The sequence below is a fragment of the Magallana gigas genome, chromosome 3, assembly GCF_963853765.1.
Source record: "Magallana gigas chromosome 3, xbMagGiga1.1, whole genome shotgun sequence".
In the NCBI taxonomy this organism is placed as follows: Eukaryota; Metazoa; Mollusca; class Bivalvia; order Ostreida; family Ostreidae; genus Magallana; species Magallana gigas.
The window spans coordinates 7,029,835-7,045,086 of NC_088855.1; the positions used below are offsets into that span (position 1 = coordinate 7,029,835).

Here is a 15,252-nt window from a genome sequence, read left to right on the forward strand (position 1 = left end):
ATTTTAAAAGGTGTTACATTTGCATCAGTATAATTACATGTATTGTCATAATAAACTGTAAATGATGGGTACTTTCTGATGGGAAAAAAACCTACAAGTACATGATGCATATTGATTATATTTTTAGAAAAGGTAAAATGGTCGCCCTACCTTTTCATTTTGATATAACTTAATTTTTTATTGAAGCGGTAAGTTAATATAAGTATTGATGGTTCGTCAACTGTGCGTGTGTATGATTGTATGATTGATATTTCAAACATCAGTGTGCATAAAATGCTATATTTTTAATTAATCTGTTTTTATTATGATCTGTTGATCTATATACCACCTTCTTTTTATTCAGAGATTGTCGTCACAATATAATTGCACTGATGAAAGCAAACTTATAATCCCTCGCAACCCACAAACTCTTTAGTCGTCAAGATCATGGCGTCAGGAAATCCGGAAATCGTTGTGAATCTGGTGAAGATTAAAACTTTCCTTTTGAATTATCTATCTTTGCCGAGAAAATGATGCAACATCATAACAGTGGTGCATGCATGTGTGAATACACACCCGGCAACTCTTAACGACACTTACTGATTGGTTGGTTTTAGACTCAGATAGAGGCTGGTTAATTGTATACGATATTAAAAAAAAAATAAACACCTTTCAAGTTTTTTTATGGTCGGATGAAGCAAAAAGTGAGCTAGCTAGCTATTATCATTAAATGAAATTATTTCAGACAAGAAGCTTTAGAATTAATACCATCTGTGATATTTCACTGCGGGTCAGTGTTGACACTGCCAAATATATACTCGCAGCATGGGCAGATTTATCTTGTCTTATTTATGTATGAATTTTATGTCTATGACACCAGAATAAATTTATCATAAACAGATTACTTTACATAAGACCAGATGTGTGACAGTCTCGGCGGGACAAGAAAATTAACAGAATTTGAAGCATGGAATGTTTCAAAGAACATGCACAGTTTTTAAGTTTATATGCTAATATGTACATACAATATATATTATACATACATATGAAGTTTATATACATTAATTTACTTGTAAATGCATGCATGCTGGTCATCAGGTTATAACAGCAAAGTTTGATTGGGCAGGGGGGGGGGGGGGGGTTGAAAGAGAATATTGTTACTGAGGTCGGATTGAGTCCCTCTCAAAATTGATATTTGATTTGATAGTAAAATCTGAGTCACAAAAATTGGAGACCCTTGCGAAAAATGAGGAGGAATAGATCGAATTCTCATAAATAAATATAACGTTTTGATGATTAAATCAATAACGAATACATGTAGGCCTATATGAGTATATTTCTTTTGCATCAATAGGCCTAGATTTATGAATTAATTTTTAGCAAATCTATTAATTTTTTTTATATCATTACTTGTTCGATGTGGTTAATCAGTGGTATTTCCTTTAAAAATTAATAGGCCATTTGAGAATGATGCAACTCTCATTGGATGATGCAACCTTTACCAAATGACTTTTATGGGGGAGTTCTAACAAATGCCGTCCCTATTCAAGTTTAAAATAGCACTTTTTGATGAATGTTATGATAATTTTCAAGATATAATTAAAGTCGGTCATTCAATTTACACAGAATAACAGTTATTCGTGAAATATCTATTATCTTTGTAAATCGTTCAAACGCAAGCAACCCTTTTCTTGAAATGGTATAGTCCATGTTATTTACTTCCGGTGGTAAGGAGAAAGCCTGCTCACTCGTACACATTGTATACTGTGAGAGGAGCGATGGCGAAGGAGGAGACGTCGTCGAACGAGAGGGATTCCGATGATGGAATTCAACTGAAGCGAAGAATCACCCTTTTCAATGGAGTTGCCATTATTGTGGGGTCGATTGTTGGTTCGGGAATCTTTGTGACTCCGAAAGGTGTTTTGGAGAGTTCTGGCTCAGTAAGTTAACTCATCCTCAGCAAAAACACGTGTGCAAAATCATCGAACATTATAAAACCATAATCTCAATGTGATTTTCAAGTGCTTTGTGTCTTGAATATTTAGAGTAAAGGAACTGTCATGTTTGACTATTTTTTCTTTCTGTTCTAGGTAAATATATGCAATCCATATGGTTTAAAGTAATAAGTAAATCAATTAACTAAATAAAACGCATGTCACTAAAACCCATGCCTAAATGCTTATTTTAGAGGCAGAGGACACCATGCTCATGTGACAGTTTTGTAGGTTTATTTTTAAATGAAAATTTGACAGTACATATATTATGTTGCGCGTATGTGGCCTTGGAAGTAAAATTAAATACCAATGGATGCCAGGTTTTAAGCATTTAAATTACTGGTCAGTATCCTACCCTAATGTTTGTGTTTCATCACCTTCGATGTTGTGACAGCTTTGTTGTATTCATGGTATGAAGACTACACAATGAAACTCACTCATGGGTTTAGAATTCATCATTGTTCGATCATAATGCTATATTTCAGATAAGCCTTTTTATAATCTTGTGCTTCCTGCACTTAGCTTTATAATGTGGAATAATAAAAGCCCAGGGGGAAAGGGCTGTATTTATCCAGCGACCTATGGTGAGCATGTAGTGAGGGGACAGTCCCATTATATCTGTCACAGGCCGCTGGGGGTAGTGATTATGTCAGAGATACAGAAAGGCACAGTGAAGTCTTTATCAACCTCAAAGCAGCTCTTTATATAGAATTTTTAATCTTAATTTTTTCCCCAGCTAAAACCAGTTATTTATTAATCAAGTGTGTCTCTTAGTATCAGATTGTAAGAAGTGTAGCATGTTGGTGATTTTTGATCATCGCTGATACCTTTGATGAATGCCTTTCTATACCCTTATTGACTTTCTTTTGATCTTTTATTATCAATGCATTGAATTTACTGATTTCGGCTTTATTGAATCATCAGTTCTAATGTGGCTATCTAAATCTGCATGACTATACAATTAAAATAATCAGTAAACACATATTGCTTCAGACATGTGAGAAAACAGTATAGATCAGGGATTAAAGATGAAAAGCTGGATTAAGTATACCATTGTTCTGGGGTATTAGGGCAAGGGAATGGAAAATTGTTTGGGTAGCGAAATACACAAAAATTTCTTTGAAAATGCCAGTAAAATATTTTGAAAAATGATATCATATGTTTTGCTGCAGACAGACAAATATAAATGTGGGACTTTAATTAATTGAATTCTGTCTCAAAGACACCTTAATTTTTTAAAGTGCAGAGATTTGCATATTGACTGCATTATCTATGTAAGGAGTGTAGTTAGGAGGCTTCCATTTTGTGGTGACTGTCTACCTCCCATCTCATTAATCTTGTCAGTTTCCTAAACTGGCCACTTACCTCTTGAGCTGATGGCCTTGTTATTCATGCATTCGTTCATTCCAAAATGTATATGGCATTGATTTGGGCTTACTTCGTTGTCATTTGCATGTTTACATAGCCTTGATGTAAATGCAGCCCCTTTGTACAATATAATGATCTAGACAAACAAGATGTAGGGAATTACATTCCTGAGAGGAATAAGGCTCAGCTTGGAAAATAGGAATTTCTAATTGATTGGGATCAGAAAGGAAATCACAGAATGATATCTGAACAAATTTGACCCCATCAAAGCCTGTTTATCAGTGATGTTTTTGATTTCCCTTTTGTGGTGGTCAGTGATTACTTTTTACCTTCCATGTTATCAAAGTTGACTAGGTTAAATTGAATTGAAAATAGGCCAATAAATGCTGCTTCCATTGACCAGGGCTTTGTTCATGAAAAAAACCCCACACAGTTGAATTAATTCTAAACTGTGTGGCATATGTTGCAGTATATAAGTGAATAATGCTCTGTATGAAATGTCTGAACATGCTGAAACATTGTCCACAGAAACATAGCTAGGCTGAGGTATATTACCTGTGGCTGTGCACATTGTTGTAAGATTACCTTCTTAGCCATGATCTTTTGACACACAAATTGTGTTTCCATGTTTTCTGCAAGTTTTAATGCCTTTTATAATCAGTCCTGTTTTCTTAAGTTAATTTGGAAAAGATAACACATCTGCCAAGATTTTTGATAATATCGCAAGCTTATCATGACTTAATCATTTTCTGCATGGTAATGAATGCTAAATTATATATTGTTAATTAGCTGACATCAGGAGCTCATATTTTTACAGAAGTATTTTATGATGACAGGTCTACCATTTTAAGAAACTTAATATGAACAAATGAAAGGATGAATATACTTCTTATTAATTAATTTTATTGCCATAAAATAAGGACCTATTTAAATAGCATAATATGAGAAAAAAGTCTAAGAGTTAATTATTATTGGAAGTCTAGAACATTTCAGGATTATGCATGGACATATCCTAATTTTAAAAAAAGGTCACAAATTGAAATGAAATTAAACTACCGGTATTTCTGAGTTTAGATGTGGGAATCTGTTATGTTTAGAACACCTCTCCCTTACATACAACACATTGCTCTGACACGGTATTGTTACGCTGTAGATTGTTATTTTATCCTCCCTCTCGGTGTCACTCATGTTTAACACAGCTCAGTGGCTGAATGGAATGTAGCTCGGGGAAAATTAACCATGGAATATGACGTGATACATTGCATGTATGCTGTAGTAGTTAAATTACCTTTTCTGGTGGTCATTTTCTCAACAGATGATCAATAATCAATCAATTGAATAGCCAATCAATCAGTCAATCAATCAATCAATCAGTCAGTCAGTCAGTCAGTCAATCAATCAGTCAGTCAGTCAGTCAGTCAGTCAGTCAGTCAATTTATTGACTTGACCATAATGTAAGTACAGTACATAATACATACTGTATAGTTATACATTGTTTTAAAGCCAGTATCTCAACAGACTTATAACAATCAAATCAATTAGTTTACTGACAAGACCATTCATTGTAGTACGTATTTAGTAGGAAAATGAAAGAGACATATCCTAAAATTTGAATTTGACTTTATCTGCGAGCAAATAGTCATTCATACAATTTTGAATAAGATGGTCCAAATATTTTCAATTTGTGGACCACAAGTGTAAAATTCTTGCTATATCCCTGTGTGTTTGTGGGTGGTCTCTGGGTGTGGTTTCCTGTCATTAGTCTGAGCTCTTGTTAATGTTTTATGTCTTTGATTTGTAGGTGGGAATGTCCCTTGTGGTGTGGACGGGCTGTGGTTTTCTGTCGCTAGTGGGGGCTCTGTGTTATGCAGAACTGGGAACAACCATCACTCGCTCTGGAGGGGACTATGCTTACATTCTGGAGGCATTTGGGCCATGTCTGGCTTTTCTTCAACTGTGGGTAAGATCTTTGATTAAAATTCAGATAATATAAGCTCATTATCATTCGGGCTATGAGCATTCTAGAATTTTCGGTACTAGTATTTAGATTTTATCTAAAGTGCCATTTTCTTTGTGTAAACATAAAAATACAACTCAATTGCAGTAATACTTTATATGCAAATTTTTAGATGCAAATTTTAAAATTTATGTTTTCAGTGACAAATACTATAATTTATGAGTTATGCATTCATGGTGTATGTCCAACTATGAATAAAAGATTTAAAAAGATGAATTACTGTGTACATTAAGTTTTAGGAGTAGATGTTAATGAGTTTGTGGTGACATGTCAAGTGTCCCTTGTAGGGTAACTTGATTATCATCCGACCTACTGCTCAGGCTGTAGTTGCCTTCACCTTCGCTAACTACGTCCTTCAGCCCTTCTTTCCTGATTGTGAGTCACCGATTTTGGCCAAGAAGCTGTTTGCTGCCCTTTGTATAAGTAAGCGTTTACTTTTGCTCTGAATGTGGACATTAGAGACAAAAGCCTGCTTGTTTTACAGGGGTTCTAGTCACTTCTGTTTGTACTGAGTGCAATAGAGGATGTACTGGATCACTGGCATTCTTAACATGTAGTATAATAGCAAGCCTGTATAGGAATAATATGCAAGCTATGCATTGTTATGATAAGAGTTTTCTAGACATGCATTTTAAACTTCTATTCAAAGAATTAAAAGACAAAGAATTCAGGGACAAAAGTATCCAGTGTGTGCTAAACTAATGTTCAACTTAGTTTTGCTAAATACTGGAACATGTATATAGTCAGGCTTTTCTGTTGCTAGGCAATTTGACATTTCAGTCACATTGCTAGACAGTCTATTGCTAGGTATATTGGCCTTTCTAGCTATTTAAAATAAGTATTTTGAACTTTTCTGTTGCTAGGTATTTTGATCTTTGTGAACTTTTCTGTTGCTAGGTATTTTGACATTTGTGAACTTTTCTGTTGCTAGGTATTTTGACATTTGTGAATCTTTTTGTTGCAAGGTATATTGAACTTTATGACCTTTCTGTTGCTAGGTATATTGACCTTTGTGAACCTGGTTAGTGTGAGAGCTGCCACTAGAATCCAAGATGTGTTCACTGTGGCCAAGATCCTGGCCCTGATCATCATCACCATCACCGGCTTCGTTCTCATTGGACAAGGTGAGTGTTACATTGACGTAGTTCCTTCATTTTAAGATCAAACGTTGTTGCTGTACCTACAGGATTTTTTCCACTTCAGTTTGCACTTTAGAAGGAAATGGTGGGTAAGATAAGCTGTGATGTCACTAGAGGCGCGATAAAGAGTACTATGTTTACATAGAGAAACTTGGGCTCTCAGACTCTTTACTTACTAAGACACCCAATTCAGTCTTTATTAAAGTCTTTTAAATGATGCTGCTTTGTTTGCTATGAGCCAAAAATGTGATTTCTTTTAGGAATTAGACATTATTTTTGGGTTGTTTTAATTTGAAAGATTTATTCATATCCAACACAGTATTAAAATCACCATTGAAATCATGTTGGTCCTCTTTTAAATCATTTTGTTGAGGAGGAACAACAAACTTTTATACTTTTTTTGGCTTCATCATTTATTATTCATTACAATATTATGTTAAAATTCTCAAAGGAAGAAAAATAAACATGAGAAATTAGATCTTTTAAATACTGATTTTAAATTAGATTTGATATTTTTTATAAATAAATTTCATTACAGGGGAAATAGAATATTTTCAAAATTCTTTTGAAAACACGAGTACAGATGTTGGACAGATTTCTCTGGCCTTCTATTCTGGATTGTTTGCCTATGCAGGCTGGTGAGTACAGTTTTTTCTTGTGAAAGATATCAGAATAAATTATATGATGATGATTGTAGAAGCGACGTGTTTTTTTCTTTTTAGATGGATATTATCCAATGACTCTTTACATTATGTATTCTAATTTTTTGACAGGAATTTCTTGAACTTTGTGACAGAAGAGATGATTGATCCCTTTAAGTAAGTTTGTGCCAGCTTTATAACATTTATCACTTCATTGTAAAGGTTTCCAATATGCCACAACCTCTTTGTTCATGGTTTAATATGTTTTAAAGAGACATACTCAAAATCTTAGATCCACACATACATGTGATGTCCCTGGCTGATATTGTGTCTTTTTCTTTAGGAACCTGCCACGCGCTATCTACATCTCCATTCCCATTGTGACCGTAGTGTATGTGTTTGCCAATGTGGCCTATATGACCATCATATCTCCAGCTGAAATGCTCGCCTCTGATGCTGTTGCAGTGGTAAGATCATTTATCTGTTGATTAAGAAACTCCAATTTTGCTACTGCACACTAATTAGTATTATTCAGAGCAATCAAAAAACCAAATTTAAAGCATTTACTGTTCATCAAAAGTAATTAAGTAATTCATGTAAATTTGAAAAAGAAATTTATGGCCAAATTCTCACAACGTAAACACTTTTAAAATGAGTATACTGTTCGGACTATTGAGCAAGTACTGTGTTCTGTATACAGGGAAATATTCGCCCCCGTTTTATTTTTGCCCCTTTCGCCCTCGTTGTCAGAGGGCGAATTTAAGACTGGGTGAATTCTACGTTGCAAGTTATATCTCTGTTAACACAACTGCATCTGGGCGAAAAAGCTTGCAAGTGTAATAGGGCGAAAATTACATGGGGCAAAAATAACCCTGTATACAGTGTTTTCTTGTACCACAGAGTGTGGGGATGTACCACAGAGTGTGGTGATGCATTACATCCCCAAGTTGTTTTTTTGGTCATGTTTGCAGTGTTGTTAACAAAGAGTTCCATTTGATTTGTGCAGACTTTCGGAGACAAGGTGTTTGGAGTGATGAACTGGATCGTGCCAGTGTTCGTGTCCCTGTCTACCTTTGGGGGTGTCAATGGACTACTGTTCACCTCTGGGAGGTATGTACAAGCTATAAAGGGTCATCTAAATTATGAATGACATGAATGCTAGTGTGTTAATTATGACTAAAGTCAGTACTTCTTTGTTTGATTCTTGACATTTACTTTTATTTAGATCTTTGACAAATGCACATTAAAGATGATAACTGTTGAATTTTTCAGATTGTTTTTTGTTGGAGCTAGAGAGGGGCACCTGCCAGAGTTTTTCTCCATGATTCACACCAAGAAATACACGCCCCTCCCCGCCATGTTGTTCACTGTAAGTTTTCAGGGGTATACACAAAATTGATTTTCCCATATATTTTTGACCATTTAGAAAAAGAGAGACTAACTGGGAGAACACAATTTATGCTATTGCTTATATACTGAAAGTTTATTGAAAAGTAAGATGGGTTTTCCTGAAAGTGTTTTATCACAGGACCAGTGTACCAGATAAATGACAGATTTCATCGTGTTTTTAGGGAGGAATGTCACTGGTGTACTTGATATCCGATGATATTTTCATTCTCATCAACTACATGAGCTTTGTGCAGTGGTGGTCTGTAGGGATGTCCATTCTGGCACTCATCTACTTAAGAATCACGCGCCCGGAAATGCCGAGACCTATTACCGTAAGTCTTTTGATTTTGGAGGTTTTTAAAGAATTTAGGACTGTCATATCTATGTCCGTTTGCGTGCCGTAGGGTTTTAACTTTTAAGGGTTTTTTTTTTTAAGGAAAAAAGTATGAAGCCTACAGTAAAATAAACGTTGATAGATTAATGAAATACTGCAGTATTTTGAAGAAATGCCTGTATTATGATTTATTTGTGAATTTTTCAGTTCCCCCTCATCATTCCTATCTTCTTCCTGCTTTGTGTTCTATTCCTATTGATCCTGCCTCTGACCGTTGAACCAGAGTCGACGGGGATGGCACTAGTCATGATCCTGGTTGGAGTACCAGTTTATCTGATCTTCGTCAAGTGGAAAAATAAACCCAAGTCCTGGAATAACTTCTTTGGTGAGTTTTAGAAAAGAAAGTTTGGTCAGGGAAATCTTTTTAGATTATGATTATTTGATATTTTTAGATTTGAACACAAATATTTTATATTAATTGGAATCTTGGGTTCTACTGTATCATATTATCTAATGGGATTGATGCTGTAACAATGAGAAACATTTTATAAACTTACTTTGACTTACTACAATATTGAATTTAATCTTAAACAATAGCTTACATTGAGTAATTTCAGTTATAAAAGGTAACTTCTTTTGCATTTGTGAACTTTATTGTTTGACATTTGCATATTTTTTTTACAGCAAAGTTGACAGTTCTAGGACAGAAAACATGCAATGTTGTCGGAGAAAAAGATTCATGATTCTGTAAATCGAGAAGAAATTTAGCGTTGTGTTCGGTATGCCTGTCTGTGTGTGTGAATCGACTTGTGACTGCAGCCATCGTTTTCCTTGTTATTTATTGATGTGAAAACCTCTACGATGACTCACATCAGATATTGTGCTTTTCATGCATTTACAATTGTTCACTTAACAGTTTTTGCAAGCTGTGTCCACCCACTGAACTGTAGTTTTGAAGAGTATACTGAAAGTATACAAGAATTTATAGGTATATAAGGTCTGCATTTTGTCCAAGATCTCAGACAAATTTAATGACACAAACACTTTTGCCATCAGTATTTTACATATTTGCTGGTACAGATTGTTTATATTTTTTCTGCTTTATGTGCTTTTGCTATAGAACTTTTTTTATTATTGAACTGCTGTGAAGGGAATACTCACTTAATGTCATTTTTTGGTTTGGATTTTATCATATCGTCCCTATTTACATGTATTGATAATACTGTTCATTAGTCGTTGGGGGATCTGAATTCAGACTTACCAATCACTTAAAGACATTCTTCCACTATATTGATTTGATTCCTGGTAGATCAGATATTACGTAAGGCTAAGACTACCTCTTTCAAAGTCATACAAAATTTACAATGTACCGGTACTTGTAAATTTTATGGTTTCAGATTTTTGTTATCAGTTTTCATTTGTCTATGCTTCATCAAGTACTGGGTAGTCATTATTATTTTCAACTTCTTCTCAGAAACTACTTGGCCTACAATTATATTGAACCAAAAAAAAAAAAACGTGAGGGATTTAAAAATTGATTTGTGAATTCCTTCCCAGGTAGTCAATTTTTTTTTTAACTTTTTCTCAGAAACTACTAAGCTGACATGTCTATGAAACCAAAAAAAAAAAACCATGAGGGAATTAAAAATTGATTTTTGAATTCCTATCTTCATCTCCCCGGCTGACACCTTTCCTTCCCTATCATGAATTTTTAAAAAAATTGAATATTCATATATATTTTTTATTTAATGATTTGTATTAATTTGCATTATGACTAATTAAAAAATAATTGGTTAGTGGAAAGCTGTCATAACAAAACCCAGACCCCCCTCAACTCCTCTGCCAACTCTCCCCTTCTACCCATAAAATGTACTTTAATCTGCTTACATTTCTAAACTTACACATTTTCTTTTATCCATTTTGAAAATGCACAAAACTGGGCTTCTTTGGTTTTTATAACACCCGTACCCCAATATTCAATGTCTTGAATGCTTTTAGATTTGCCTTCTTATGCATATATTTCACAGTATGACATTGCTATTATTTAATGCCTGTCTATGGATCTGACTCAGGTGATCCTAAGGGCCTATGGGCCTCTTGTAAAGGTTGTGTAAGTATTATATAGAACATCAGATTTCTTCCTTTCAAATGTATTAATAATGTTTATTATAAGATATATATTTACAAATTACCAGTAGTCATTATTGTAAAACCCACAGTAAGTCTCTACAGGGCATTAGATACCAGTAAAGATATTAAATTTAAAAAAAGAAAAGAAACAACCATCATAGGCAGCAGAGGGACTGAGATTAGGTTGGATCTCTAGTGTAGCACAGATACAGGGCATTTTGTAGGCTAGGAATAACTGTGTCTGTGTGTCTGTTCTACTCCACTAACAGTCCGCTATCAGCTGCCGAGAGGTTAACTTGGCATAGAGGTTATAGAAGACTTGATTGTGTGGCTAGTACTTTCCTTACTGCCAGTCCCAAATGGACCAATCAAATTCTCAGTAACATTTACTGTTGGATGTACATTTATTGTCCAAGCAATTTTCATATATGTATGACTTTTAATTCCATTTCAAGTATTTTTAATTTAGAGATTTTTATATTATATATTTTATCTTGTAAAAATAAACCACATATGATATACATGTACTGTAGTAGCATATACCATGTATACTTCTGTCTGAACAATGTGTTTATCAAAGACATGATATTGTGTGTTACTGTGTAACAAACTTGTCTTCCAGGTTGTTGAACACACAAATTTCGCCGACGAACAATATGTCCTGAACAACTTCACACAGTCTCTTGTTCAATTCTTTGGTTCTGGCCATGCAGGGCAGCTTATTACAAGTGTTCAAATTACCTGATTTCAAATCATTTGACAAATAAATTTTTTTTGGAAAGATTTTTTAAAGTATTTTTCTTGCTTTTTCCTGGTATGGATTTGAAGATTGTATGCTTTATGTGTATTGCTTTATAACGCAATTTTAAATTGCAGCATCTATGATACGGATGTTTGTCCGTCTGTCTGTCTGTCTGACTGTGGTTTGTTGAGCTGTTGAGACCTGCTGTTGTTATTTTTGTTGTAATGACTGTTTAAGCTTATAGTGTTGGGTAATGGATTCTTCATAAAAAGTCAGTCTGTATTAATTATGTAAATATCTAGGTTTTTTTACAGTTATCAATTCTGGATATACATGTAGATATGAATTAAGTTTTGTAAGATAAAATTTTGATAGAGAAAGATAAAAATACATTTAGAATATGTACATTTGAACTGCGTTAACCTGTAAATTGTGTACTGAATTATACACTGTATTCCTATATATGTCACAGTGAAGGTTTTGTGTTATCCATTGTGTCAGGGTAATTTATTTTCTAACAAAGACATGTGACCACAGTGAACGCTTATAAACTGTGCCTCATGGAATCTCAATAAAATACAACTATTTCAGCTCTGTGTATGTTTTGTTAATGACAAACCTTTCTCAACGATCAAGTCTACTGAAGATGCAATGTGTATTGGGTGGTAAATAATGATCTGGTGGGTTTTACAACTGTTTTGACTTTCAATTGAATTGTCGATGTCAATATCAAGAGACTCCTCATCCCAATGTACAATTAAATGCGATATTTAACATAAATAGTATACTAGTATTTGACTACCTTCGTAATAGTCCGAAATATATGACGTTTTCTAGGTACGTCAAATATCAAATTCATTGTCAAACTGAAAACGTCATATTTTGGACTACCTTTGATACAGGGAAATGACAGGATTGTACCAGTATATGTCCAGAGCCATGTTTGACAATTCCATGTCAGCATTACAATCATATATAGATCTTTACCGTCAATAAAAATTGTTTTTTATTTGCTCACAGCTGTTAATTTGTACAACATACATATACAGATAAATAAATATACAATGAGTGCGATTGAAATATAAAGATATACAAATATAAGCATAGCCTAGGATATGTGTTCCCCACTTAGCGGAAATTCAGGATGGCCTTGAACTCTGGAAGGTAAAGAAAATACAGTGATATGTATTTTTATTATACTTTCATGTTAAATACTAAAATCTGATTGGTTAAGATACAGTTGATAATCCGTTCCATTACCCTCAGCGTTAGCAACACACTTAGCAACGGGTAACACAACGAATTGTTATATGCGCGTAAATTATGCGCGTACGGTTCGCCGTAGAATTCACGTCATTTCTAAATAAAAGCAGTAAAAAAATTACATCTTCGCTAGCCAAGGGTTTTCGGTCCACTTTGCTCCCCATAAACCCTTGGCGGATTTCATTACGAAAACTCGGTGATGTGGTGGCGCTATCTAGCGAGCAATTTGAGTTGCGCCCCTTGCTTATTTACATTTTAATCGAATTAAACAACAGGTTATATACACTCTACGGCATTAATACAACTTGAAAACATGTTGACTACCAAATATCGGAACATAATTAACGAATTAAGTTATAAACTAGGGAAAGCACGGAATGTTTTATTCATAGTGTTTTGTAAGGACCTGTACCAGGAATGAAAAAGTCGACGATTTACCGGTATATGAAAGCTTTCATGCCATAACACCAGGAATCGTTGTCGTGAATATTGCGGACCAAAGAAATTAAATAAAACAGAGCTCACTGAACCTTTAAAAGCAATAACCATTAATACAACTTGAAAACATGTTGACTACCAAATATCGGAACATAAATACGAATTAAGTTATAAACTAGGGAAAGCACGGAATGTTTTATTCATAGTGTTTTGTAAGGACCTGTACCAGGAATGAAAAAGTCGACGATTTATATGAAAGCTTTCATGCCATAACACCAGGAATCGTTGTCGTGAATATTGCGGACCAAAGAAATTAAATAAAACAGAGCTCACTGAACCTTTAAAAGCAATAACCATAAGCAGGAACGTATATACTAACGGGATAGGCAACTTCTACATTCGCCATGTTTACTTCCCATGCTATCACGCGAGCCTTGACAAGTTTGTAGAACTATGGTCAATCCCAGTAAAATATATAGGTTTTGAAAACGATCTGGTTAGATCATCGTTGGGGAGGCACTGTACTCGAGAACTTGTGTCTCAATTTGTTAAAAGCACCGAATGTTTTACCAAAGATCACACATGTGTTTTCTTTTAAAGTTTATATTTACAAGCACTGCGATTGGATCAGCTACTCGCAGCTGCAGCCAATCAAAAAACAGATCTTGTCACCGAGTTCCGCCAAGGGTTTATGGGGAGCAAAGTGGACCGAAAACCCTTGGCTAGCGAAGATGAAAAATTATAAAATAAAGACATTCAGTATAATAAAATAAATAGTGCCTGTTTGGAAGGATAACAGTTGAAATTGACACCCCTCGAAAACCATTGTCAACCTCCGCTTCGCGTCGGTTGACAATGGTTTTCTCGGGGTGTCAATATCAATTGTTACCCTCCCAAACATGCACTATTTATATAATGTTAGATTAATGAAAGTAATGTTATAACTTCGTCGGATTTTATAACATGCCAAACCACAATTTCCTAGACCGTTTTGGCAAAAATGGGGCTAAGATCGTATACTAGTAATAGATAATAAATGAATATAAAATTTTGCTAACATTTTTGCATAGGTAGAAAAATATATTCGCGTCGTTCACGAGTACGTTTAGATCGCGATTATTTGTAGTCGCGAACATCTGAGTGTCAATATAATTTATGAGTACGTCGCCCTTTGTTTATTAAGCCATATAATGTATTCATGAACGATAGAAACAAGTTATGAAGGAACAATCGCAAGCACGTAGATTCTAATTGCTGTGCACGAAACGATCCGACATCGGAGATCAGCAAAAAAGATCTAAAAAAGTCTTTAGAAAAGTCTTACCTTTGTAGTCAACCCGCCCATCTCCGTTTAGATCTGCCTCACGAATCATCGCCTGCGCTTCTTCCTGTACGATAGAGAGAAGAAACAGTTTTCATTCGTCAAATATCTCTCTCTCTCTCATTCTCTCTCTCTCTCTCTCTCTCTCTCTCTCTCTCTCTCTCTCTCTCACCTTTGTTACGGGTTCCCCGAGTCTGGAGAGAATGGTGAATAACTCGTCAGGGGAGATAAACCCGTCCTTGTTCCCGTCAAACACCTGGAACACCTCGTGAAGCTCCTTCTCCGGATCTATCGACATCTTGCGGGCAAAGATTTCAAGAAACTCATCAAAGTCGATGGCTCCACTCTCTATAGGTACAATGTAATTTAAAAGTACAATACATTTTTATCTTTCCAAATCATACTTGAAAGTTTCCCAATGGTCAATAACCACCCCCCCCCCCCCATACACACACACACACACACATACGTGTATCAACCCCTTTTTGGGGACCTTG

At 34.9% G+C, this 15,252-nt stretch overlaps 2 protein-coding genes across 4 annotated transcripts in view; one reads left to right on the forward strand and one right to left on the reverse strand.

Moving 5' to 3' along the window:
* Positions 1–1,706: 1,706 nt before the first annotated feature.
* On the forward strand, positions 1,707–12,323 carry LOC105319318 (large neutral amino acids transporter small subunit 1). The gene is made up of 12 exons (XM_011416819.4): positions 1,707–1,919; positions 5,143–5,301; positions 5,646–5,781; positions 6,357–6,482; positions 7,036–7,135; positions 7,271–7,315; positions 7,482–7,605; positions 8,145–8,248; positions 8,411–8,507; positions 8,710–8,859; positions 9,069–9,246; positions 9,546–12,323. The coding sequence occupies exons 1-12, from the start codon at positions 1,758–1,760 to the stop codon at positions 9,602–9,604; spliced, it is 1,440 nt and encodes a 479-aa protein (XP_011415121.3). The 5' UTR covers positions 1,707–1,757; the 3' UTR covers positions 9,605–12,323.
* Positions 12,324–12,721: 398 nt separating this feature from the next.
* Positions 12,722–15,252, reverse strand: part of LOC105319316 (uncharacterized) — a 35,638-nt gene continuing 33,107 nt past the window's right edge. For all 3 annotated transcript variants that reach the window (XM_034483396.2, XM_066078309.1, XM_034483394.2), the window contains exons 5-7: positions 14,928–15,103; positions 14,759–14,822; positions 12,722–12,890 (exon numbers count right to left, since the gene is read on the reverse strand). In XM_034483396.2, the coding sequence (XP_034339287.1) occupies positions 12,862–12,890; positions 14,759–14,822; positions 14,928–15,103 (269 nt within the window). In that variant the 3' untranslated portion in view covers positions 12,722–12,861. The remainder of the gene's footprint in view (positions 12,891–14,758; positions 14,823–14,927; positions 15,104–15,252) is intronic.